Source organism: Molothrus aeneus, chromosome 23 (assembly GCF_037042795.1).
Source record: "Molothrus aeneus isolate 106 chromosome 23, BPBGC_Maene_1.0, whole genome shotgun sequence".
Classification (NCBI taxonomy): Eukaryota; Metazoa; Chordata; class Aves; order Passeriformes; family Icteridae; genus Molothrus; species Molothrus aeneus.
The window spans coordinates 3,138,997-3,166,510 of NC_089668.1; the positions used below are offsets into that span (position 1 = coordinate 3,138,997).

Here is a 27,514-nt window from a genome sequence, read left to right on the forward strand (position 1 = left end):
CCTGGAGATCACATTTCCCACTCCCCATTTCAGTTAAGGAAATATTCTAGCAGGTTACCTTTAATTTGCATGGGTTTAAAATCCTTACTGTGTCACTTACCTGAAAACTAAATTTATGCTTTTAAAGACTAATTCAGCTGGGAATCTTCAGGATGGTAATTCTTAATAATGACCCTGACATTTGGATTATGGATCTTTAACTTCCATTGGCCTAAAATTCCAGTTCTTTGGTACCTTCCCAGTTGTTTCCCAGGGGAAGGGCCCCTCTCACTACCAGAAAAAGTGACATTGTTTCTAGACAATGAGTAGCAGGTTCAAACCCACTTGGAAAAGTCCCAATATACTGTTTTTACAAAAAAAAAAAAAAAAAATCTTCTGAGGGCAGAGGAAATAACGGTGTCACTGCCTGACCCAGCACTGAGCCTGTTGCATCTGTCACATTCTAATCTCTTCCCCACATGCCATTTGCCCCTTTCACCCCTCTGCCTGTTTGGTGCCAGTTTGTATAAAATATCCCTAACACAGCGGTACTGAACATTGCTAAAAAGTCTCAAAAATGAGGACAGGGCAAGCATAAGCTCTGAATTTATGTTGATATAGTGAATCATCAAATCATGAATCATGGAACATCCTTAAATTGGAAGGGATCCACAGGGATCATCCAGCCCAATGCCTGGCCCTGCACAGACACCCCAACAATCCCACCCAGTGCGGAGAGCTCTGTCCTGGAGCTCTGGGAGGGTCGGGGCCGTGCCCATCCCCGGGGAGCCGTTCAGGGCCCGAGCACCCTCTGGCTCCCGCAGCCGGACTCGTTCCGAGTGTCGCGGTCCCGCCACCCGGAGCGGGCACAGCGTGCGGGCCTTGCCGGCCGCTCCCACCCGCCGTGTCCGTGTCCCGTTCCCGGGAACATCGCCGGGGCCAGGGCGCGGGGCTTTTTCTGGCGCCTTTAGTGAGGATTAAGGAGACATCAGCTGAGTTCCTTGGGGAGCGGGCTGCAAGCCCTCGAAGCCGCCGCACAGGCAGCTGCTGCGGCAGGGAGAAAACGTCGCAGACATAACGCGTTATACTCAAACACCACAACGCCGCGGAGCCGGGAACAACCCCCGGTGCTCCCGCTGGGCTCATGTGTGTTTTAGCGGTGTCCCGGCACGCCAGTCCCGCCCCGCGCTGCCCCGGCCCTGAGGGCTCCTCAGGCTCCCGCCGCCTTTCCCGCCTCCTCCCCGCCAGCCCCGGTGTTGCCGTGGCAACCGCGCCGGCTCGCGCCCCGCCCGCTTCCGGCGCCGCTTCCCCTTCCCCCGGAAAGGCCGGGGCGCGCGCGGGGGCAGGGGAAGCGCGGGCGGGATTTCCGGCGTGCGGGGCGCGCGCGCGGCGGGGCGGGAGCGGCCGCGCGAGCCGGGGCTGCGGGGCGGCCACGCCACTTCCGCCTCCGCCGCCGCGTGAGGGGCCGGGAGCGCCGCCAGCGGCACCGGGAGCGCCGGGAGAGGCACCGGCAGCAGCGCCGGGAGCGGCCCAACCGGGAGCGCGGCGGAGGAACCGCCGCCTAGCGCAGCCCCGCGCCGGCCGCCGCAGCCCCGAGCGGCTGCGCCCCAGCTCCATGAATGGAAATCGGCAGCGCAGGTGAGCGCGGGCCCGGCGGGGCCTGGCGGGCTCGGGGAACGGGCCCCCCGCGCCATCCCCCACAAGTCCCAGTGCCCGCCCCGGTGCCGCGGGGCAGCGGCCGGGCCGAGCTCATCCCGAGCGGGATCGGGCGGGAGGAGCCAAGCCCCGCGGGCAGGGCCCTGGTACCGGGCAGAGCCGGGGCCGAGGCGCTCCGTGCCCTGCTTGCCGTGCCGGAGGTGGAGGAGGAATTGTCGGTATTTCATAACCGGGGTGCCCGGCTTGCGTAACCCGCGCCGTGCCGGTGCCCGAGGGACGGAGCCGCAGAGCCCGGCGGGACCGGGCAGCGCTCCCTCGAGCAGCTCCTTCCGGGCTCACACCCGCTAATTGGCCCCTGTGTGTTAGCACTTGAGTTTTGGGGTTAATTCCTGTGCCTTTGGGCGTGCTGCTTCACAATAATCATCATGAGGAGTTATTGCCTGGAGAGGCTGTGGCTGCCCCATCCCTGGGCAGTGTCCAGGACAAGGTTGGATGGAGCTTGGAGCAGCCTGGGATAGTGAAAGGTGTCCCTGCCCATGGTATGGGTGGAATGGGATGGGTTTAAAGGTGTTTTCCAACCCAAATAATTTTGTGATTCTATGAAAATCTACAGATTTTGGCCGTTTGATCCTTTTGCTGGGAAAGCACATGCTCAGTATTTATCAACTTTGTGGTTTAAATGGATTTTGAGGGTTGGAGAAAGAAGTTCTGATTCAGTTTTTCAAGATAACTTATTCCAAATCTGGCAGAAGAGTGGAGGAGGGTTGAGGGTTGGGCAGTGTTTAGTCAGCAATTCCCTGGCTGTACCTCGATGGCAAAGGGAATGTCCAAAGCCACCTGGAGTTCCATGTCTGCCACTTGAATAGGTACCACAGGTGGTGAAAATACAAGAGTGAGACTGAAGGTGTCAACACAAAACGTGCCTTCCCATCTCCATATGGAGATCCTTTTCTAACATACTTGGAGATTTAAGGACAGTGATGCATTTGGCTGGAAAAACTCCCTACCTCAGCTGTTGCCTGGCTTGGGGTCGTGATGGGTTGAGAATGTTTTAAGGTGCAGGATTTTAACAATCTGGTGGAATTCATATAATGCTCTCTTACACAGTGTTAAATAAACTCTCATTATAACCTAGTGCAATTGTAGTTGTCTCCTGATAAACAGATTTGCAAGAGGAACCCATAAATGGTTTAGTTTTCCTTTGGGGTGAATTTTCCTGTTGTTAGGCTGCAATGTGTTGGATTTTAGCAAAGCTGCTGCAGAGTGTTCCTTGTGGGCTCAGGCATGTCCAGAACAAGGGATGGTTCTTCCTGTGTCTAGGGAAGTGTTAAGTGCAGTGTTGGAGCAGGAGGACACAAACCATCCTTGGTGGAGCAAATGAGGATTAAAGCTCTGTCATGAAAGAGAGAAAGACACTGAGCTGTGCTTTGTTTTCTGTGCATGAAGGGAAAACATGGGATGAAATAAGCAGAGAGGGGAACAAAGATTGGGGTGTGAGTATCCCTGGAGTAAAGTGTGGAAGTGTGTGCCAGGACATCTTGGATGAAGCAGTGCTGTGGGTGATGTCCTGTTTGTGTGAGAGGCTTAGGCTAAGGAATCTGGGGCGTATTGTGGCTCTCCTGGTCCATGGAATTTGAACATCACTGAAAGTAGGAGCTGGATGTGAAGGTGGCTGCTCAGGGTGTGGGTTGTGGTGGAGCCAAACTGAGGAACAGCAGTAAAATGTTTGGTGGGGAAAGTGAAGTGAAGGAAAAGCTGCTCTCAGCACAGGTCAGGCATTGCACTTCCACCAGGAGAATGTTCAGTAAAATTCCAAAAGGCAGGGAGGTTCAAGCAACAGGGGATGTTCTGTGGTGTAACCAAGTTGTGTCAGTGCCATTGTCTTCATTTCCATGTCCTACATTGTTCTTTCTAAGCTCACATCTTTTTGTGTTGAAAGTGTTAATTTGTTTTGGATTGGATTTTTTAATTTCAGTTTTTAATGAGGCACTGCAGGCATCCTTAATGTTCTGTTTATTTTCCATACAAAGCTTGGGCAGAGAAAATCCCAAGAAGTGGCTTTTCTCTCTCTGATTCAGAGTAGTGCTTTGGGAAGCCCATTAAAAGTCCCGTTTTTGTGGGTGTGGTAGAGCAGGGAAGGGGGTGATTCATAGTTGCCTTCAAAAGTTATTCTACTGTAAGATACAGTGGCAGATTTCCTCTGGAGTTGCTGTGGAAGTTGTTTGACTCACAGTATGAACATCGAAAATTGTTTCATCCTCAGAGCTTTGCTTCCTTAGGGGTGAAGATGTCGAAGAGTGTTTCTTGAGCTAATTTTTACATTCCAGATTTTGGTCTGTGGAAATACCTTCCAGGGAAAACTTGTGCAGGGTTTGTGTGGGCTGGCACATTCTCTTCTCCCAGAGCAATTGGGTATTAACTCCACTATGTGCATATAAGCTGCATTTTTGGGCTTAAAGCTTTTGTATTTAGATTTTTTTAATGGTTCAGAAGCATTGATTGTCTTTTAAATTCTCCCCAAAACACTCCAGTGTGTTTTCTGTAAGTCCATTAGGGCAGAATGAGTTACCACACCAGTACTTGCTTGTGCAGTTGGCAGTCACAGAGCACAGCATCAAAATGTTGGCTTTTGATGAGTTTGAACATGACTTAGTATCCGAAACCTTGAAAAAAACCAAACCCTAAATTGCAAGGAGGAATGTTTAGAAAACATGGATTGCATTACTCATAAATAATGTAATGCCACCCAGCAGGGCCGAGTGACAGAAATGAGGCAATTCATGATTTCTGGCAGACGGCGCTCGATCATTGAAACCAACGTTGGAATCAAATCTTCTCTATGTATTTTTTTTAATCCAGAATTAGGTTATTTTTTGTTAGTGATAAAATCTTCTTAGAGCTCCACAGGCTGGGCCTCTGAGTAGAGGCCAGGGGCCCTGTGAAAGGGAGTCTTTTATTTTTTCCCCTTCCTTGTGAGAGCTCTAGCTCTCTCCAGTGCAGCTCCAGCCTGAGGCTGGAATCGGTTCCACAAATCTGCCTCGTGTTCCTGAGCCAGAGTAAGTTGTATTTACCTGCTCAGGCCTTGCTGTTGTGTTTTAGGCAGTTCCACCACCCATCCAGTTGGATTTAGAACTATTGTATAAACAAAAATAAAACTACTAAGTTATCTCTGTTATTAGAGTTTGGCTTTATAATGCTGAAGCCACAGTGTGAAAGAGGATAATTTTTTTCTGGAAGCTTGGTGGGGATGGCCCTTTCTGTAAGGAAATCTGCATTTCCTATTAGCATCCTGCTGGAGATCAGGGGTTTTCTTCATTCTGTAAAAACCCTGCTTGTGCCAGGAGCTGCAGTTTTTTGTACAATGGTGTGTTGGAAGCATTTGCAGGTTTCTGAGCTCCTGCTCGTTGTGCTCAGGCTTTATTCCGACAGGGCTTCTCTGGTTGCTAGGTAGGTGCAGCCAGGGTTTGGATGCAGGCCAGGCTTGTCCGTGTGCTGGCTGGGCTGCCGAGGAATCGCCGTCCCTTCTGGCTGTGTTCAAGCTTGATTGGAACATTGATACTTCCATGGAAGAAAAGATTCTCACTCGGAGCTCGTTGGAGCCGTTAGAGGGACTTCCAGAGTGCAGCTGGGGGGGCTTTATGATCCCTTCCAAGTCAAACCATTCCATGATCTGAGACGTGCTCCCTTGCTGCACAAAAGCCTTCCAAGAATCTATCTGAGACACCAGTTATAGTTCCTGTTTGTGTGTTCATTGTTTTCTGTTATAAATCAGTTGAGTTTTAGTGCTGGGAGCTTTGCTGAGCTGATTTTATGAATTGAGCTCTGCTCCAGCACACTGAACAGAGTTAGTTTGGGGGTTTTACTTGGATTTTTAAGAATGTCCTAGGCATATATCTGAAGGGAGCCTGCAAGAAAAATTGAGAAGGGAGACAATTTACAAGGCCTGGAGTGATGGGGGGGATAGCTTCCCACTGCCAGAGTGCAGGCTTAGATGGGGTATTGGGAAATTTTTTTCCCTGTGAGGGTGGAGGGGCCCTGGCACAGGTTGCCCAGAGAAGCTGTGACTGCCCCATCCTTGGAAGTGTCCCAGGCCAGGTTGGACAGGGCTTGGAGCACTCTGGGACAGTGGAAGGTGTCCCTGCCATGGCAGGGGGTGAGAATGAGGTGATCTTTAAGTGACTCCATCCCAAACTGTTCCATGATTCTATGGTATGTATGTACCTGGTGCTGCAATGGCAGAATATTGGTTTCCTTAACACAAAGAAGTTTCTCCTCTCAAATTTGTGGGCAGCTGAGCAATACAGAACTCTCTGGAAGCACTGAGGAGCTGCTCCATCCCCTGTGGAGGAGGCGTCACATTGCTGCTGCTTTGAGAAAGGTTTTTCAGCCTTGACCCACTTTGTTTTTGCAATGGTTAAAGGACTTGAAGGAAAGGATCTGCCACTCGGGCATCCTGTACTCAGTAGAATAATAGTACTTTGAATATTTTTGGTTTGTGTGTTTATTTCCATGGGCTTGACACAGGACTTAGGCATGAGGTTGGGTGAGTCACCGATAGATCAGCGGCAGAACCATCCCCAGAGCTTCGCTGGTTATTTGTGTTTTATTGGGCTTTGAGTCACAGCTTTGAGGCCACTGACACAAGACTTTGACAACAGAATCTGGCAAGTCAGTGTCTCTTCAAAGCAGGGTCTTCTCAGTGGGTGCCCTTATATTTGGGCAGTACTGGCATACTCATGTTTTTAAGTTCATTTGTCCAAGGGAGCATATGATTCACACAATAATAGCAAAATAGCTGAATTTTTTTAAATTACACCTGAACAATGTGTAGACCTGCACTTGTGATTCATTTATTGGTCACTTAAGTCCTGTTTGCTAAAATCTGGGTTCTAACTTCTTCCAGGGTGAGCGGGACACCCAAGGCTGACCAGACTAAAAGAACCTTTTTAATGTTATCTTTATTTCATCAGTTTTGTTACTCTCTCCTCCAGATAGGAACTAAATATAAACTGTGCTGTGTATGTCTTTAGAATATTAAAGCAAACTGTTGACTTGTTTATGCCACTCAAATGTTTAGTAGTAACTTTTTTGCTTATGCTTATATTCTGCAAATATAGCTGGAGTAAATTCTAGGGCTGCTTTTACTCACGTGAGATTATTAAAATGAAGGAAAAGTTGAAGAGAGCAGATGCTTGGAACAAGTTTTGCATAAGCAGAGTCTGTGAGCGGGTTTTAAATGATGCTTCTTGCTTTCTGTTTTGTTTTATCTTGTGGCTCCAAGCCAGCCCCACTCAGAATTTTTCAGTAGTTTTCTGGGTAGAGCCAGACAAATGTTACAGAGGAACTTGGCTTTGATGTTCACCTGTTTTCAGGACATGATTATTTCTTTCAAGATAATACAGGGTTTTTACAGAAATTATGGAGATTAATCAAAAGGCAAATAAAAACCATTTTTCCCAGCACTTGACATTTTAACTCTGCAATGAAAACGAGTGGGCTGGAATTGCTGCCTGCGTCACCGAGTAGGAGGAGAGGGGAGAACTTTGCACTACCTCGCTCAAATGCTCTGAAAATCAGGACATTTGTACCACGAGTAACTTCTTAAAACTCAGGCTACCAAGCATTTTGGGTTTGTTGTTGTTTCTTAACTGGAAAGAAGTGCTTTTAAGTGGAAATACCAGTAGAAATTCTGGGAAATGGGCTATGTTTACTACCGTGTTTGGTTTGTAAGGCATGAGTAATGCAAATCTTGAGTGGAGGGTTCTCACCTAAATTATGCAAAGCAAATTAAATAGATGAGAATGGAACAAATCTGTAGGTGTTTTAGCTACTTTTCAAAGTACCCATCTCAGTGCAGATTTAGATGTTTCTGAGCAGTTCTGGGTATTCTTCTCTAGCCTGCAAGTAATCAAGAGTTTTACAATCCTGTCTTAATCTTAGTCTTTACTCTTCTGGCAAATTGGCTTTATGGGGGCAGTTAGATGGGAGGTAATGGTCTTACTCTTCATCTATTTTCAGCCAGCAAAGTTCAAGAATAATCTGTCTTCCAAGACTAAGCTGATATTGGCACTGAAATGAAGAGTTTATCTCAAATCCTGTGCATTAGTCCAGAGTTACTTCTGTATTTTTGTACTCTGCAGCCACTTGATTATTACCAGGGTGTTCAGAAAAGACTTGTAAAACTTTCTGTGTTATTTTTGGAGTTGTTTTTGTTTAAGGGTTTTTGAGTTTGGTTGTTTTTTTTCTTTTTGTTTTGGATTTTTGGTTGGGTTTTCTTAGGAAATCTAAACAAAACCTCCGGATTTTATTCATGCTGATCACTGAAGTTCATGAGTAAGAGAACAATCTAGATGTAGGAGGAGGATTAAGGATTAATAATGGGCAGGCATTTGTTTGGAATTTCATGCTGTTGGAGACAGCTGATTTCCTTTCCTCGAGTGTGCTGGCTCTGGTGCCCACCTGGTTCTCCTGGGAGTTGGTTCAGGGGATTTTTTGTTGTGCTTTTCTCCTAATCTGTGGGATTTTTCCTTCACAGGACCCGTGGGGGCCCAGCCCCTGCTCATGGTGCCCAGACGTCCCGGCTATGGCACCATGGGCAAGCCCATTAAACTGCTGGCCAACTGCTTCCAAGTTGAAATCCCAAAGATTGATGTCTACCTCTATGAGGTGGATATCAAACCAGATAAGTGTCCTCGGAGGGTGAACAGGTGAGAAGATACATTTGTCTTGTAAATCATACCAATGGGAATGTTGAATAACATCAGGAGCCGTGAAAGGGAGACTTTCTTTCCTTTTCCCCACCTCCAAGCTGGGAGGTGAAAGTGCTGCTGCTCATTCAGCTTGAAGAGGAAGTCAATATTTATCATCTTCCTGAAGTACTTTGGGTTAATATTGCCTGGCCAGGCCGTGGTGCCTGGAAGCTGCTGCTGTGCAGGAAGGCTGCTTTGCATGTGCTGAAAGGAAAGTGTTTCCATTCTGTGCCACTGAAACACCGAGACCTCCCAAAGAATTCAGATCCCAAAGGCTTGTTACACTTGGAGGTGCTCCAAAAGTCTGCTGTGTTCCAAAAGTTTTATCTACTACTTGCATCAAGAAGCATTTTTGTATAAGCTGAAAATTTCATTATGGTTTTTCAAGTGTAATTTCAGTGCTTGTGTCAGGTTAATCTTTATTGCCATCAATTTATAATAAAGCGAGGGAGGCAAATCTATAATTGTGTGCAAATTGGATCAGACTTTTGCATGATTTTGTAGAAACTCAGGTTATTAAGGACTTACTGCCAAGCCTGTTTTGTTAGGGCATCTCATGTTTATAACCAGTGTAGGCAGAATTCAGAACTCTCATCAAGGAGCAGATAAACATTGCTGCAGACAGTACAGTGAACTGGCAGAGCTTCCAGATGGGCTTTGTGCTGTTTTTTCACAGTACCACTTTGTGGGTTTTTTCCAAGGTAACAGTGTTCTTGTTTCCCATCATAAAGATGATACAAAGGCCTTGGTAATTTCTAGGAGTTTCTGAAATTATCTCAATACCAATATTCTCCAGTGTTTGAGCATTTGCATTGATTCTGATTTTATTCTGTTGTGTTTATTTAGTTAAAGTACGTGAAGCACCTTTTGGAACAGCAGTGGGTGTTTATAATTCACTCAAGTATTGTTTATTGCAACTACTTCAGCAAAACACCTGAGAGTGGGAGCCAGCTTGGGTCTGATCCTTCTTCAGAAACATCTTCAATGCAAATATCCCCTTTTTCCAGGGACGTGGTGGACTCTATGGTGCAGCATTTTAAAGTGACAATATTTGGGGACCGTAGACCAGTTTATGATGGGAAAAGAAGCCTCTATACAGCCAATCCACTTCCTGTGGCCACTACTGGGGTAAGATAACTGGGAACATGTTATATTAATAGCAGCTTCATAGGAAAGGAAAAAACCCAACTTTAAATATTGCTGATTTCTGAAAAGCTGGATGTATCTTACAGCATCTGTACTGAAACGGAGTCCTTCTGATATATTTCCTGCAAATTCCAATGTATGTAAATGTTCATGTAATAGTTGCATTTTGAACTTTCTGTATAATTTAGTAGCTGCTTTCTACAGCAAAATCTATTAAAACATTTCATTTCACAGACTGTAACACATGATCTTATGATGAATTGAAAAAACAAGCCAGAGTTTTTCTAGAATGTATTGCTTTATGATTTGGGGTGACAAAAATTTATTCTGTCCTCTTGTGCTTGGTCAGAGCCCACTTCTCTTCACTGTGTGCATTTGATAATGTACTTTCATCAAACGTGCTGTGTCTTCAATATCTGAGTCTTTGAGTCTCTGGTCCAGTTATGGGAACGAGTGGAATCTCAAGGCTACCAGACTCCAGATTAAAAAGCTGCTTTTTATTTCTTTCTTTTCTCTCCTGCCCAGGTGGATTTGGATGTGACACTACCCGGAGAAGGTGGAAAAGATCGTCCCTTCAAAGTGTCAATAAAGTTTGTTTCTCGGGTGAGCTGGCACTTGCTGCATGAAGTTTTGACAGGAAGAACCTTGCCTGAGCCTCTGGAACTAGACAAACCTATCAGCACTAACCCTGTTCATGCTGTCGATGTGGTGCTACGACACCTCCCCTCCATGAAGTAGGTTCACTGTCTTCCTGCAGTCTGTCTTTACCTGAAGTATCCCCACTGGGAGACCTTCATCCCCATTTCTTCACAGGTGAAAAGAGAAACTGTTCATTGCCCTCTGCAGCACTGCTGGTGAGCTGAACAGGGAGCTTATAGTCAGTCCTGTACAAGCGTTTCTGTAGGCAGAGCAGGTGATGTGTGTGTTGGAAAAGATCAAGAAACATCAGGCATTTATAACGGGCCTTCATAGAAATGCTGAGAGGTTCCAGTGAGCTGCAGCACTGCTGTCCTGGTTCTGCTCAGCTTGAGCCAAGTGAGGGCAGTGCCTGTGAAAAGCAGTCTCTTTAATCCATTGGTACACTGGCACCAGTCATGCTTCTCATCTCTGAAATACATGGCTGGGACCAGGATCTGTCCTAACCAAGTCTCATATTTGTTATTTTATCTCAGAGCCCTGACATTTAGAGAAGGCTAATTTTGCTTGATTTGGTCAATGAAAGTTACTTTTGAAGTTTCTTGGCTTTAGGCAGCACAATGGCTTTGCTCTGAGCAGATTTCTGATAGGTTTCACTGATAGCTCTGATGGGTTTCACTGCGTGTAGCTGACAACGAAAAAAAGTGCCCTGTGGTTTTGTGGAATCCAGTGTTCCTCAGCTTCCCCAGATCTGAAGATGTTAGCCTCTGTACCAATGCCTGTGCATTACAAAACAGGAGGTGTGGAGGCTCAGGAGCAGCTGTTTTCTACCTGTGAGAGAAACATCATTTCATCTAGTTCTTTGTTTCACCCAAACTTTTGCTTCTCTCAATGTATCTTGTATTCAGAAGTTCCCTATGAATTAGAAAAAATGGTATTTAAGGGTCAGGCCAGTATAGACAAGGCTGTTGTACAGAATCTGCTGTGGTGGAGATCCCACTTTCTTGAAGCAGAAGATCAGGAAGGGTAAGTTAACTTAGTTCCTGATTTGTTGTAAAAACTGAAAGTGGTTTGTGCATTGCTAAAAGTAGTAAATGTTTTTTGTCTAAATTTAAAAGCACTGCAATAGGAAAAGAAGCATTCAGAGTATTTTGTTTATACTTGCTTCTTGGCACAGGTTGCTGGTGCACAAAATGCCAAAAAATAATAATGCAGTGTGTTATAATCTTTGTTACGTGAATTTGATGTTTGGAAAACAAGAGCATAAATGTGTGGCCACCTGTTTCACCAGGTACACCCCCGTGGGCCGCTCCTTCTTCTCAGCTCCAGAAGGCTATGACCACCCCCTGGGAGGGGGCAGGGAGGTCTGGTTTGGGTTCCATCAGTCTGTCCGACCTGCCATGTGGAAAATGATGCTCAACATCGATGGTAAGTGGAGATTCAGGGCTGAGATTCAGACCAGACATGTAAGGCAAAGGCTACCTAGAAATTCAGTCTGTTTTCCTTGCATTTTCATGGTGTCAATGTTTGAGCAGAAATTTAGCTGCCATATAAAAACCAGTATCCCTACATAAGATGGAATTGCACAGGGCTTGTTTTCCTGCTTAATTTCAGTATTGGTGCATCCCCAGTGACAGAGGCAGGTTGCCTGCACTGTGTCTCTGTGCAGCTGTACACAGTGAGTGGTGCTCAGTACTTCCAAGAAAACTCTGGAAAACATACCCCGAACACTTCTCTGAATAGGGCTGATTGGAATAGGCTTTCTTATGCAAAAGGATCAGCTCTGCAGCACTGTATTGAGTCCCAGATGAATGGATCTGAGACCAACTGGTGCCTGTGTCAGACTCCCTCGTCCTGTGAGCACTCAACTCTATTTAGTTGTTAAACCCTCATTGAAAAGTGTCAGTGGTGGAGATGCAGGTGCTGCCTGAGGTTTTCTCTGATTTGCATTCAGTTCTCACTGTCTTTGAAATGCTTTATAAACCCAAGGTAAATTGTCTTGCTCTACATTGAGCACTCCAAGTCAGGTTGTGCTTGGAGCATAATAAAATATTGCAGATGTTGAGCTGTCTTGCTAAAAATTTGCAAGTCCATGTGTTCTGGTTGACGTAAATTGTGGGTGATTCTCGTGTGACTGGAGTTACAGAGTTTGTTCTTGTAAAATTGCCTTTCTAACAGCAGCTGTGGTTTAAAAATTTGAATGTAAAAATCTCAACCTGTCCCAAAAAGAACCAGTGCTGGTATCTATATGTAAGGTACTGAGAGAACTGCAGTTCATGTAGAAGAGGATGAATTTACACCAATTGATAATGTACTGTGCTGTTACTTTGTGACACAAGTTTTTCTTACCAGCATTAACAAGTGCAGTAGTAACTCTTGGAGTAAAAGTTTTTCAGTCCTTCCTGTGAATGAGAAATTTGAAGCCCTTTTTAATGCTGATTCACAGAGCTGTTGTTCCGTTTCCTCATTTGAGGCTGTGAAATTGTCTTCACATCCCATCACTGGAGGTTTTTCAGTTGTTTAGTTGGATGAGGTTCTCCATGGAAGTGTTGCTGTGGGAGACAACCCACACACTGCCAGGGTGGGGAGAGTGAGGGTTTGGGGTCACTCAAATCTGGAGCAGTCTCAGGCATCTGGAGGTGTTGGTTGATGCCTCATGTGAACCTGGTAGGCTGCTCAAGTGACACATGTCTGAAGAATGTTGGGTTGTATGAGCACAGATGTGTGGCAGGTTTGGTACATGAGATCTGGAAAACTGATAAATGCTTGTTGAGTGTTTCTTTTCTGTTGTTGACATTTAAAGTTTGAAACGTGTGGAACAGTTTGTGTCTGAGCTCTGTCTAGTCCCACCTCGCCCTTCCTGCCAAAGGTGTCATTTCAGTTGCTTATAACTTTGTCAAGAGGGTAATTTATGATTTATAATAAGTCAGCTGTCCTGCTTAAAACCAGTATATTGCCCCTTAAAGTGATAGTGTCATTAGCATGTGGGGAGGGGAGGAGATTTGAGTAGATCAAGAGTTGCACTCCCCCTACACCAACACAATTTGTGCATAGTCAAAATAGTGCTCATGTCTACACCAGATATTGTTTCAGTAATTGAGCAGATTGTGTAACTGACAAAATTATATTGCACGTTGAATTATGTTAGCTTTTAATATTCAAAAGTCTGTGGTAGAGGGATATTAATCCTGTCTCTGCAGAGGTAAAAGAATGTCTCTCTGGGGTGTTGCAGCTTTCTAGAAATAAATGTTCTCTGGGGGAAAAACCCTTTTAAACCCCTGAAATTCCAGTTAGTAGCAGGATGACTGTACTGTAGAGAGATGTGTCACTGTAGACTTTCTGCTGGCTTTTTGATATTTTACTCTTGCAGAACTCACTGTTCTGTTTCTAAATGTGCCTGAGGTTTATGTGGAATTCTAAGAAATATTGATGTTTGAGCTGCTTCACAATACTTTGACTGGGGTTTTTTTACACTTCATATTTTACTCTTTGCAGTTTCTGCCACTGCCTTCTACAAAGCACAACCCGTAATTCAGTTCATGTGTGAAGTCCTTGACATTCATAATATTGATGAACAACCAAGACCTCTGACTGATTCTCATCGGGTAAAATTCACCAAAGAGATAAAGGGTGAGTAGAGATGGGTTGGTTTTTTCCTAGGTAACACAGTAAAGTTAATTCTAAGGGAATTGTTTTAACTGGAAGTCTGTTTAACATGGATCAGAAGGGCCTGGAACTGCCAAGAGAATTGTAGTATCCATGTGTGTAGCTCTAATCCTGAGACAAACAATGCAGCTCTGCAGAAATGGGAGCTGAAAAACATTCCAGTGGCTTAGAGGGAAAGAGGGAGCACGTTGTTCATTGCCTGGGCAGAGGTAAGTGGCTTCTGCCAACCTCTCCTAACCCAGGGTCCCTGAGGCCACCTGGCATTGTGTGTGGGCTCTTGTTGTTTCAGTGCTGTGGCAAAGTGAACATTGATTTCAGGGCCAACATTGATTCTATGAAAGAGTATTATAGTGAATTCTAATAACTGATTGCCTTGTGGAAAAATAAGTACCACTTGCAGCTGAAGGCCAAATTCCATTCCAAAGGAATTGCATAAGCTGCTGGTTTGAGTGGTTTCACTCCATATATGCTACTTGGGTTTGTATTTTCCCATATCCTTCATTCCAGTGTAATTTGCAGAGAGAAAAGCCTTGGAGGAGCTCAGCTCTTAAACACTTGATGCAAGATTAGACTCTACTGAAATACTGGGCAGCTAAAAAGTAAATTTGAACTGTAATCATAAAGGGATGTGCTCACAGAAGAGCCATGACTGAAAAAAGACAGAAATTATTTTGTACTAGTCCTAGCATGCCCCCTTTTACATCTGCCTGTCTGCCTTAATTCTGTAGGGCAGGTAACTGGAGGTTGAGAAACTGCCTCTGCTTGATCTCAGGTGCCTCAGAGGCTCTGTTACCATAGTCAGAAAATATTGAAAGTTCTCCCTTTGCTCTCAGACTCATCTTTGCTGCTGTAGGGTCTGAGAGCTCCAGCCAGGACGTGACCATGTACAGCAAAACAAGCCCTGCATTAGAGCTGGCTGTGTGTGAGCAGCACTGGGGGAGGGCACTGCCTTGGTAGTGTCACAGCAGAGTAATGACAGAGCAGGGAATGGGTTCCAGATATCTCTGTGTTCATCAGCCCTTGTCTGTGGTCACAGTGCCCCATGGTTTCTTTTCTCTATTTTCTCTTAATGCCGTGTCAGGGCAGTGGTGGTTTATTTTTACTGTGCCGTCCTCTGAGTAATACTGATGTTCTTGATGCAATTAGTGTTGTCAGGGAGCAAGCAGGTACAGTCAGTGCTTCTTTGTGATGTCTGTGTCCCCTGTAAACTAAACACAGTCTGGTGTCTGGTACCTGGCGACCTGATTTTGGGTGGTGTTCAGTCAGTGGTCCACAATCCACACAAACCTCAACAGGATGAGCCATCCCACTGCTCTTTCAAAGGCCTCTAGTCCTAGACATCACTAAAATTAGACTTTACTACTGGAGGTGAAACCTTTGAGTACCCAGGCTTTGTTTTTAGCTGCTTTCTGTCCTGTGGAGCTGGGGAAGGACAGCAGCGTGTGGATGCTGTGCAGCCCTCGTGTGGTAAGCTCGGTGCTCCCAGCAGATGTTGAGGCTGCTCTGTGTGAGCAGCACAGTGTGTGCACAGTCACAGCAACAGCCCCCAGAGCCTCCTGGAGCTGCCACTGTCATGATTATCGTGGGCAGAGATAAGTCTGGAGAGGCTCTGGTGTGTAGGCTGGGTGCTTTGAGACGAGATTCTCAACATGCAAAATTGAACTTGGTCAGTGAAATTAAAGAAAATTACAGTATGAATGTGGACAGAAGGCTGGGGGGAAGATGATAAAGTAGAAACCTGGTTTTGTCCTTTTAATTTCAATTATATTGGAACTGATAGTTTGGAGAGATGTACAAGATTGAGAATGAGAACAGGAGGATATGGTGAAAACTGCTGTCCGAGTTCAGTCAATGCTTTTGAAATGAAATTCAGAAGCCATTGAACATTAAATATTTTACGTCATGATTTGTGAGGATAATCACCAGGATTAGTCAGAACTCAAATTATAATGAAAGTAAAAATGTTTGGCGAATAATAATTTCTTTGTGCTATTTGATGCTGACCCCAAAGCTGTTATGTTCTATCATTTAAAACCTTGTGTTTCCTGTGTACATGTTTGTGTAGTTATGGCATCAGGTTTTTTTGATGCTTTTATGCAGGTCTAAAGGTAGAAGTGACTCACTGTGGGACAATGAGGAGGAAGTACCGTGTCTGTAACGTAACGAGACGGCCTGCAAGTCATCAAACGTAAGAGCCTTTCTGTCAGAGCATGAAATGTGTGATAGTTTCACACTGAGTAACAGGACCTGATTATTTCATTCATTTTGGGATGATGCTATTAGACAGATAATATTTTACTAAAATGTCTGTCTTCTCAGCTTTCCTTTACAGCTAGAAAATGGCCAGACTGTGGAGAGGACAGTAGCACAGTATTTCAGAGAGAAATACAACCTCCAGCTGAAATACCCTCACCTTCCTTGTCTGCAAGTGGGACAGGAACAAAAACACACCTACCTGCCTTTAGAAGTAAGCCTTACTCTGATAGATCAGCTGGGCTTGGGTGGGTTCTGTCAGTTTACAAAACATTAAGAATCTATGCTCTTTGCAATACAAGTGTGTTTATGGGTTTGCATGTATAGAGTACATGGTTTACTCTTTAATTTCACTAAATACTGTCTGCATCCTACAGTGCTTTGAAGTGTAGAAATACAAGAAATAATGGGCAGTTGTTCAAACACATTGGGGTTCATAGTGGCAGCACAGTGTCATGTGTGTACAGTGTGGTGTGATCTGAGTGTTTCTGGTGTGAATTAATGCTTCTGATTTCCCTGCAGGTGTGTAACATCGTGGCTGGCCAGAGGTGCATCAAGAAGCTGACAGACAATCAGACATCAACCATGATAAAAGCTACAGCCAGGTCTGCCCCAGACAGGCAGGAGGAGATCAGCAGATTGGTGAGTGCCCCAGTCCCAGCTCCATGGGACACTGCTCAGTGACACTGGGCTGGATTATATTCATGCAAAACTTCCTAGGATTTTCATTCCTCCTTGTCCTTTAACTTAATAGATTTGAACTACTTTTTTTAATAGGATTTATTTAAAATGGCATGCAAAGATAACATGAGTCCATAGTACAGGCTCTTGCATTATCATCTCCACATTTAATTTACTGTGAGGAAATGCTCAAAAAAATACTTTTGAATGAACAAACTGAAAATGAGCACTTGAGTAATGAAGGGAACAGAAACCATCTCATCCATTAGATCTCATGGTAGTAATTGTTTTCATTGAGGATGGGTTGATAATATTGAGCAGTCACGTCTGAGCCTTTTTCAATGAAATTGTTTTAAGAACACATCTGCAGTGTTCCTGTTAGCCTATGGTTTATTATATAGATTATAATCAGATATTTCTGTAACATGTAAATCTCTCCTAGGTGAGAAGTGCAAATTATGATGCAGATCCCTTTGTCCAAGAGTTCCAGTTCAAAGTGAGGGATGAGATGGCCCATGTGACAGGACGTGTGCTCCCAGCCCCGATGCTGCAGTATGGAGGACGGGTGAGGCTTTGGCTTTTCCTCTGCTTTCCATTTTGAGGAGTGATTTCCTGTACACTTTGACTCTACAGGGATCAGGCTTTGAATGATAAACTCTTCTTTGTTCTCCTGAAACTGCAAATAGCATCGGCTGCTTCTTTTTTTAGTCACTTGAGTGTCTGTTGCTTTTGTTTCCCCAGAATCGAACCGTGGCAACACCAAGCCACGGTGTGTGGGACATGAGAGGAAAACAGTTCCACACTGGGGTGGAGATCAAGATGTGGGCCATAGCTTGCTTTGCAACGCAGAGACAGTGCAGAGAAGAAATTCTGAAGTAAGGCATGTTATGGTTCAGGCTTTGGACTGTTCTCTTAATGGAGTGAAACACGAATGTAGGATTACAATGAGCATTTTACCTGGGTTTAATGTGAGATGTTAGAGTGGGAATCTGGGCTGGTTTGCTTACAGTCAAAACACTATCCTGGGTACACTGTGGGGTGTTTGTCTTGTAATATCACTGTATATAGTCCCTTCTGACACCTGAACAAAGTACTGTCTAGACTATTTTTTAGCCCATTCTGGCCTGTGGTGTTTCACAGCTGTGCACCCTTCGCATAACAAACATTTTTAAAATGCTGCTTTAAAACCTATTTGGAATCATCTTCCTTTGACGATTCTGTCCCTTTGTGCTTTGCTTATTGTGTTCTGTTGCTACTGCACAAATCCAAAAATCTCCTCATCTGCAGGGGTTTCACAGACCAGCTGCGCAAGATCTCCAAGGACGCCGGGATGCCCATCCAGGGCCAGCCCTGCTTCTGCAAGTACGCCCAGGGTGCAGACAGCGTGGAGCCCATGTTCCGACACCTCAAGAACACCTATTCAGGGCTTCAGCTCATCATTGTCATCCTGCCAGGGAAGACACCTGTGTATGGTAAGGGCACACCTCTGTCTTTACCTGTTCAGTCAGGTATTATTTGGAGAAATCTGCTGCCCAGCATATGTTAAAAATTACTCAGAACCATCCTTTAGCTATTGGACACCATTGTTTTGTGTCTGAAGATAAATTGGAAGCAGGTCTGAGTATGCAGCTAAGTTAGAAGTTACTGCACAGTATGTGCACTAGAATTATTGTGACTTATCTGAGATCAAAATGCAGCAATAACCTCAAAAGGACTCAAGCTGTCTCCTTGTGTTTGCTTCCCAGCGGAGGTGAAGCGCGTGGGAGACACGCTGTTGGGAATGGCCACACAGTGTGTTCAGGTCAAGAATGTCATTAAAACATCTCCACAGACCCTCTCAAATCTGTGCCTGAAGATTAATGTTAAACTAGGAGGAATCAACAACATCCTTGTACCTCATCAACGGTAAGACTCTGGAGATTGCGTTGGGTTTTCTTTTAACAGATATGGTTACGTTTGCTTCTTAGCACCCAAAATTTAAATGTGGCCAAGTTTTAATTTAAAATAGTCTTTTGATAATAGTATGTGGTATTTGAAGTAGAATTAAATTCGTTCCAGCACAGGCTCAGAGTGGTGCTTGGCCTGTGCAGTAGGTCTTCAGCCAAGGTTCTTGTCAAATGTTTGATCAGTATCAAAGTTGAAATGCGGAACAGTTGTGTGAGGAAAAATATTTTAAAGGCAGTGTAAGAGCATCCTGCTGCTCAAGTCCTGCAGAACAGTATAATGTGTATGCTGGTGCTGTAGCTCAGTAGGGCTCAGGGGACCCCCAAGCTCACATGGGGCCTCTGAAGCCCCTGGCTGTGCCACTCCACTGGAGCCCTGGGGCTGCTCCCCACCAGTCGTGCCCCAGTTCTGGCAGTGTGTTTGCAGTGTGTTTTGGGCTCTGCTGGGGAGGGTTCCAAGTTCACCTCTTGTGCACAAAGATCCCATTGTTGAGCCTTGGCCCGGGTACCTGATAAGGCTGAGACAGAAACAACCCCCACGGTGAGCGATGACCTTGTGGCAGCTCTTCAGCTACAAGTGTGACTTAGCACTTTTTTCTTTTTGAAGACCTTCTGTGTTCCAGCAGCCAGTGATCTTTTTGGGAGCTGATGTCACTCACCCTCCAGCTGGAGATGGAAAGAAGCCTTCCATTGCTGCTGTAAGTTTTATTAAATTTACATGGTGTTTTTTCATTGTGGGTAAATGTTAGAATAGTAAGTGCAACTTATGGGCTATGTCCATATCAAATATCTTTCAGGGCTTATGCCAGTTCTTTGTACACAGTCCCAATGATATTAAAAATCATGTATTTAAAAGAAAAAAACTGCCTTATACTTCAGAGTGGTTCCTTAGCTCTTTAATTTTTAAATCAAGGTAAAATGACATTGTTAAATAATATATTTCTGCAGAAATATTCTCAAGGAAATAATACAGCTTGGTGACATTAACTATGGGAATAAATCACACAGGACTCCATTTTCTTCATGGTGGAAAAAGCCCATTCTGTATTCACATAAATAGCTAGCCTGCCTTAGAAGAAATGACAGGCCAGCCAGAGCAGGCCTGATTTTATGAGGCCTTTCTTTATGGTTTTTCTTCCTTACTGCAACAGTTAGCTAGTAACATTTTTTGGTTCTTTAAAGGAGAAAAGTGTCATTAAAGGCCTGGTTTGGCAGACATGTTTTTGACATTTCTTACCTTTTGTGTTGGTACAGTCCAGGAACTCAAGGTGGTGATTGGAGGCTTGGTCAGTCCTCTCCTACTTCGTCCCCTTGGTATTTTAGTTGTCATTGATTGCAGGAAACTGCATCTGTGTTTAAAGTAACTAAGGGAAGCTGAGGTTTTTCTCAGTGTTAAAGGTGAGAAAACGTCACAGAAAAATGTCTCTGGATTATAAAAATATGCCTAAGTGAGAAGCCAAATTCTGCAGGTGCATTTCAGGATGCTTGGGGGCAAAAGGTGTTAAACCTGTACCAAGTACAAGTTCCTGTTGAAAGTGTTACTGTGGCTATTGTTTAGCACAAACATCTTGTGCTTGCCTCTCTTGGCTTTTTTGGTTTTAGTTGTTTTGGCATAGATTTGAGCTTGAAGCCTCCCCTGGTGCATCTCCCCCCAGGTTGTAGGCAGCATGGATGCTCATCCCAGCCGGTACTGTGCCACGGTGAGGGTCCAGAGGCCCCGGCAGGAGATCATCCAGGACCTGGCCTCCATGGTCAGGGAGCTGCTCATCCAGTTCTACAAATCAACACGGTTCAAGCCCACCCGGATCATCTTCTACAGGGACGGGGTCTCTGAGGGACAGTTCCGACAGGTTGGTTCAGTTGTGGGTTCTTGAAAGATTCTCTTACTCTGTAGTAGCTGCAGGTGTTGTTTTGTACTGTTTGAGTTGCTTATGTTTACACAAAATAATTGAGGAGAGAATTTCTTAATCTTGTTGGGTAAGAAGAGTTGCAGCTGTTTTCCTGTCTGGGAAGAAGTCTTCAAATTTGGGAAATCACATATCTCTAAGTACTTTCTGAGATTACCAGTTGTGTGCCAAAGCTGTACTTGTTAACTACACAGAGTTGTGTGTAGAATACAGTGGAAGGAAAACTTAAACCCCTCTGTTCTTGTGCTTGTAGGTTTTGTATTATGAACTGCTGGCCATTAGAGAAGCCTGCATCAGTTTGGAGAAGGATTACCAGCCTGGAATAACCTACATTGTGGTGCAGAAGAGACATCATACGCGGCTGTTCTGTGCTGACAGAACAGAAAGGGTAATCACTGCCCTCTGAGGAGCCTTTTGGGAAAGCTTCATGAGGAGCTTTTAGTCTGCTGGAGAAAATATTAGCGTGGGCTTCTGTCCATCTGGTTAAATGTGCATGCAGGGATGTGTTGATTTGATAAAATTGGGCTCCAAATTGAAAAATCATTGACCTTAAGTCTGTCAAAAACCCCCACAGCATCACATTGGAGCTAAAATCCATGTGACTACTCAGGACCAATCTCCAGCAGTAATAAAAGAAAGTACAAAATGGTGGAACCTTTTTTCTGAGTTAATCAATCCAAACTGAAGCTGACAATTCTAAATACAAATGTCTGCAGCTCTTCAGCCTGAGCTGGAAGGTTCTGATGTGCTGGAGGTGCAGTGTTGTGTAAGCTGCTGGAGAGCCATCCAGTGTCCTTGTCAAACCTCCAAGGCTGATGTAGTGGCACATTCCAAACAGTTCTGTGGTGCTTGATGTGCCGAAACCTTGCCAGTGGTGAATAGAAACTTGTATTTTTCATTACAATTGAGCTGTATAAACAGCTGAGGCTGCACTTAACAAACCTCTTCTCTAGGTTGGACGAAGTGGCAATATTCCAGCTGGGACAACTGTAGATACAGACATTACACACCCCTACGAGTTTGATTTTTACCTCTGTAGCCATGCTGGAATACAGGTATGGATGCTTTGTAAATGTGAATTTAGAACAAATTGTTTTTCTTCTTTTTGTGACACCTGTTTACAAACAGTTACTTAGCAGGGAAACGTTCTTTTAGCTCGGTTTTATCTGAGATAAAACATTATTGTGAGACTTAGAGGATGATTTGCTTAACAAATTATTTGCACATTTAAATTTTCACTGATGGTAAGTGGTGCTTTTTAAAGTTTTGTTTTTAAGAAGTCACTTTATTTTGTAATGTTATTATTTCTGAAAAAATATTATAGCCTTGTATCAGGCTATTGCTTAAAAGGTTAGAAAAAAATTTACTCTTTAAATTTTTATCATGTGCGTCTGACCACATTGTCATCAGTTTTGTTTAGGTTGGCTGGGCATGACTTCTTTTCCAGTTTTGAATCATTTCAATGGGATTTTTGTCAACCTTTACACTGTGTCTGAGCAAGCTGCTTTCTGGCCCTGTGGAAAAAGATTTATATCAAGGAGAAGCAGAAAAGATTTATATCATTTGAAGCAGAAATGCTGGGTGTAGTTGCAGCTCATTGTGTTTAATATAACAAGGCATAAAGAACCTGAGCTAAATTGATACTCCAGATATATTTGTTTTAAAAGGAGAGACTTGTAGCTTGGCTAAAGCACAACTATTCACCCAATTCAGGTGCACTGGAAGATTTAACTTGAGTTTCTAGTGTTCATACTTGCAGTTAGGGGGCTCAGGAACCAGAAGGATTTAAAAGCACTGGGTGTTTCTCTGGGATGTTTCATGAGAAACAGTTTAATTGAAGGTAGGTAAGAGGAGCTGTAATTGTGGTTTAGTCATGTTGGGAGTAGATGTTGCTCACTGAGGGGTTTTATCCAAGCAAGAACATACAGAGCAATAAAATCATGTATATGTTAGACTCAGTAATCTTTAAATACATTTAGAGCTGACATAAAAATGAACTTGTTCAGCTGCTGTTACGTAGGCATTCACACTAGATAGCCTGGCCCTTTCTGGGCATCAAAACCTGACTTATTTATGGAAACCCAGACAAGTGACTGTCCATGCCCATCTCTGCAGGGAACCAGCCGTCCCTCCCACTACCACGTGCTGTGGGATGACAACTGTTTCACAGCAGACGAGCTGCAGCTGCTGACGTACCAGCTGTGCCACACGTACGTGCGCTGCACCCGCTCCGTCTCCATCCCCGCGCCCGCCTACTACGCTCACCTGGTGGCATTCAGAGCACGCTACCACCTCGTGGACAAGGAACACGACAGGTACATCACAGCCTCTGCTCTCATCCACTGTCAGGCCTAAAGGCACCTGACTGTGTCTGGGTGATTCCTGCTGGTCTTGCGCTCAGTTTTTGTTGCCTCTAGGACTGATGTTAAGATCATCGCTCCTGGCAGCTGCTGCTCTACATCAGACCAGAGTGGGTTGGTGGATTCTACTGAATAACACTCAGATAAAAAGAATTCAGTTACTGAAGTGTTTTGTTATGATTTTGACGTGGTCTGAGGCAATCAAGCCACCGATTTAATTTTTTTGCTTTAGAATCAGAGTAGTCATGAATGAACCAAATGTTAAGTGCTTCCACTTATCTAACTCTGTATGTCAGAAGTATTTTACAACCTTCAAGTCATCAATTTATTTATAAAAGGCTTATTTTTAGATGAACAAGCTGAGCAGCCATGGTGAAGAGATTTGTCAAAAGCCTCAAGGTGGCTGAGTGAATATGAGAGTTGATATTTCTCAGTGTCCAGCTCTGTCACTGGTGCTGTGTTGGTGAAGGGTCTGGAGAGTCAGTCCTTTGGGGGCTCAGCCTGGAGAAAAGTGGGATCTTCTCAGTCTCTACAACTCCCTGACAGGGGGGTCCAACCAGGGCTGGTTTGGCTTCCAGGGAACAAGGGATAAGTCAAGGAGAAACAGCCTCATTCTGTGCCTGGGGAGAGTCAGGTTGGACATCAGGAGGAATTTCTCCATGGAAAGGGTGGTCAGGCATTGGAAGGGGCTGCCTAGGGAAGGGGTGGAGTCCCCATCCTTGCAGGTGCTCAAGAACAACAGAACGTCAGGAGGAATTTCTCCATGGAAAGGGTGGTCAGGCATTGGAAGGGGTTGCCTGGGGTGGTGGTGGAGTCCCCGTCCTTGCAGGCGCTCAAGAACAACTGAACACAGCACTCCGTGCTTTGGGCTGGGTGATGAGGTTGGGATCGCTCACAGGTTGGACTCGACCTTAGAGGTCATTTCCAACCTGAGTGATTCTATCAAAGAGAACGAAAGCAGCTTTTTGATCCGAATTAATACAATTTACAGCCCTGCCTGTCTCTCCCTCGTTCCCTGCAGTGCTGAAGGGAGCCACGTGTCAGGACAGAGCAACGGGCGAGACCCGCAGGCCCTGGCGAAGGCTGTACAGATTCACCAAGACACCTTACGCACGATGTACTTCGCTTAAGTCAATGACCCGGGAGACACTCACGGAGAGGAGAACTGAGAACTTAAGCCACATACAATGTATGTTTCCAGGGGGTTGGTTTAGGGGCTGTGCCTCCCATCGTGCTGGAGCTGACGCTGTGCAGGGGCGAGAGGCTCACCCTTAAATTGACACGAGGAAGATTGTTTACTTCATCCAGGAACACAGCACTATTATGCAATATGAAACCAGCCAACTGCTTTTTTGGGGCGGGCTCCTGTGGGAAGCCGCCGCCATCATTTTTTTTTAATTATTATTTCTCGTAGTTTAACCCTCTTCTGCCTTTACCTCAAGTTGCTCGGCAGCACAACTATTGTTGCAAAAAAAAAAAAAGATAGTAATAATAAACTAAAATCTATTGTGTAATTTAAAACAAAAAAACAAACCACCTTTTAGAAACAATCACAGTGATTGTTTGGAGAAGGGAAGTGTGCAAAAAAGAAAATAAGTTTTTAACCCCCGTGCACTGAGGAATCTTTCTCTCAGTATTGCCATCGAGCGTTTGAATGTGAACATATCCAAGTGCATTGGAATGTACAGCACTAGCTAGGTAACAGTGAGGGGGGGAAGATGTTTTGCACACTAATCCAATAATTTGAACCTAATTTAGCCAATGGCTGCCTTTGTGTCTTTTCTCACAGCTTTGGAGTTCTCAGCTCCAAGAATTCCCTTTCAAAAGCAATCCAAGAAGCTCGTGGTTCATGTGCAGGCAGTAGTGACCCAACTCTTCTTGCTCCCTGGGGGAATTTACTAAAGCTGCTGTTTTACCTAGTCCAAAAGTTTCAATTTTTTCCTATCTGGCAAGTCAAATCTGTTGAAGCCTCACGTGAGATCTGATGTCCCAGGTTTTCTGGGATGACATACAGTAACCACCAGAACTGAAACTTTAGAGCTAAGGTCTTTTTGGAAAAAAAAGAAACCTGCTACTTTACTTGCTGCCTCTCACACCTTAATGTGATTCATATGTATGTGTGTTTGAAGTTTAGCTTCCTTTTGTTTCTTTTATATTTATTAGAGTAATAATAATGCTTTAATTTAATTATTACGGAACATATGGTCAACATCAACTTTTATTTTTTAGAAATGTAATCATGTTTATTTTTAAAAAAAGAAACTGACAACTTGTTTTGCTACCTTTTAGTGCAATAAGCATTCTAAAGAAAAACTGTGTCCATTGAGCTGTACTGAAGCAGTGTCCGTACCACGGACCATGGGAGAATGGACACCTCCAGGATTTTAAAAGGACAAAGTAAAAGCCTTAATTTTGAAAGGAAAGTTTTATAGTCAGAAGGAATCTTGAATTTTCCTTTTTTAAATCAAAAAAAAAATTACAAAAAATGCTTCTAGACTTCTGCAAGCTTTACTTGTTGCTGCAGTCTTTTGATTTAACAAAGGAATTGGCCTTATTTTTGGCTTTGAAATGTGGAGCATATTTGAATTAAATGGAAAGGGTTTTGTATTAAGATCTCAGTTTTTACATGCTTAGTTAAACCTATTTGACATCAGTAAAATGTCTGGAATTAATAAAAGTTTTTAGGCTTTTTTCCTCTTTGATAGTGACTTTCCTTTTAAAATTAAGTTATTGGTAACTTCATTTCACTTTGCAAATAAAGAGGGCTGGGATAGTTCTAACATGTTAAATCACCGAAATGTGAAACAAACCAATGGGACTCTTTCATTCCACTTTAAAACCAATGTTTAAGATGTCAGAGACGAGCATTTATTCAACGAGGGGACTGGGGAGTTTTGCACTTTGTAAACTCGTGAACTGCATTTTTGACTGTTTTTATTTGCACTGGTTCATAGTATATTTACTGCAGCTGTTTGTATGGGCATTGCTGTGATCCCAGCCCTCCCGACCTCCACCTGCTCTCACATGAAAACCTGGTTGGTCTAAGTAGCTTCTCTCCTCATTCTCACCAAATCTGCTGTTTGCCAATATACTGTATTTTGAGCCTAAAATCTGAGCCCATTTTGCTTCACCAGGCATGAACCCCCTTTTTTCTGCCAGAAAAACCAAGTACTGTATTTTGTGCGTTTGTATATTGTATGGAAATGTCCGTAGTGCTGTTCACAACACTGTCTGCAAGAGCTTTACTAACAGCTGGTGTAGATACCTATTTTATCTCTCAAAAACAAGGAAAATAATGTCAAAGACTAACTTGGCAAAGCTAAAATTGCACTGGAAACAGTGGTGGGGGTGGGCATTGGCTGGGGGTGCTTGGTGGGAGGCTCAGGAGGCCCTGAGGATTTGGGGACCCCCAGAGCCAGGGGGTCCCAGCTTGGAGTGCCCTGTCCCTGTGGGTGCCTTTGGACACACCTGGTGCAGGGAGGGGGGTGTGACAGAGTCCTTTGAGCGAGGTGGTTTCTCAGTGAGTCTCTCAGATGTTTTTTTCCCAGTCTGTGACCTGACACTTTTCTCCTAAAGCTCTCTCAGTAGCAATGCTGTTTGTAAAAGGTTCAGCTTAAGCTTTATACAGAAATTTCTTTTGAAAACAGAGAACTTTTTTTTTAAAAAAAAACCTACTTTGCAAAGAGTTCTTGTGGACTTCTGGCATTTAGCTGAAAATTCCTTTTTACAAAGCCTTCTAGCTCTCCTTTCAAAGCTGCTTCTCACCCTGCCCATGCTCGGTGACTCGGATTTGAGAAGCTTTTTTGCTCACTACTTTCACCAAAAACTAAAGAAACTTCATTGGCAAAGTGACTTCAGTTGTCAAGGTAACATTGTACCTGGTTTTCATGTGAAGAGTATTTGGAAGTTTTAATCTCTCTTCTTGGTTTTGCAAATATCTACGTCAAGTGCCGATACTTCTTTGTATTATGATATCAAGTTACTGACGTTGTGAGGGCCACACATTTATGATGCTGTAGCTGCTATATTTATTTAAATGGAGATGGACAATTACTGCACTAAGGAATGAGGAGAAAAGCAAGGAATCAAGGTTAGTTAGATATCTTGGGTTTTTTTCAAAAGAGAATTAATGGTGTGAAATATCAAGTGTAACAAAGGGTGCTGTCATTTTAACTGAGATTAAATAGCCAGATATTCTTCTTTTGTTTAAAAACATATATATTTTGATGTTTGCAGTTTGGGGGTGGGGGGTCGGGATAAATGGTACCTCATCTGTGGTGGCAGTTTCCAGTATATTTTCAGAGTATATGGATTTCTTTTATTTTTGTACCTGCTCTCCTTGAAAAAGAAAAAGAAAAAAAAACCTCAAATTTTATGTGCTGTTTGAGGAAACCTTGAGTGGCACAGCAGATCCCCCTCTCTGGCCGAGAGCTGGCTGTGGATAGTCCAAAGAGGGATGTGGGCACAGGCTGATGGCTCTTCTTGCTTTGCAGACACTGGCCTCGGGTTTCTGCCTGTGGAGAAAAGCAGTTCCCATC

General features: G+C 44.1%; 1 protein-coding gene across 1 annotated transcript; it reads left to right on the forward strand.

The window, feature by feature from the left end:
• Window positions 1-1,529: 1,529 nt before the first annotated feature.
• Window positions 1,530-26,293, forward strand: LOC136565832 (protein argonaute-3). The gene is made up of 19 exons (XM_066564663.1): window positions 1,530-1,617; window positions 8,171-8,342; window positions 9,392-9,512; window positions 10,056-10,264; window positions 11,458-11,594; window positions 13,662-13,796; window positions 15,933-16,020; window positions 16,152-16,299; window positions 16,608-16,727; window positions 17,209-17,331; window positions 17,508-17,641; window positions 18,054-18,238; window positions 18,512-18,671; window positions 19,317-19,407; window positions 20,365-20,559; window positions 20,870-21,004; window positions 21,570-21,671; window positions 22,732-22,931; window positions 23,998-26,293. The coding sequence occupies exons 1-19, from the start codon at window positions 1,599-1,601 to the stop codon at window positions 24,104-24,106; spliced, it is 2,583 nt and encodes an 860-aa protein (XP_066420760.1). The 5' UTR covers window positions 1,530-1,598; the 3' UTR covers window positions 24,107-26,293.
• The last annotated feature ends 1,221 nt before the right edge of the window (window positions 26,294-27,514 follow it).

Excerpts from the sequence above, each read along its gene's own strand:
- LOC136565832 (XM_066564663.1), top strand. Across the intron at positions 18,239-18,511 it reads AGGGAAGACACCTGTGTATG|CGGAGGTGAAGCGCGTGGGA; the intron begins GTAAGGGCACAC and ends TTTGCTTCCCAG. Across the intron at positions 22,932-23,997 it reads GTGGACAAGGAACACGACAG|TGCTGAAGGGAGCCACGTGT; the intron begins GTACATCACAGC and ends CGTTCCCTGCAG.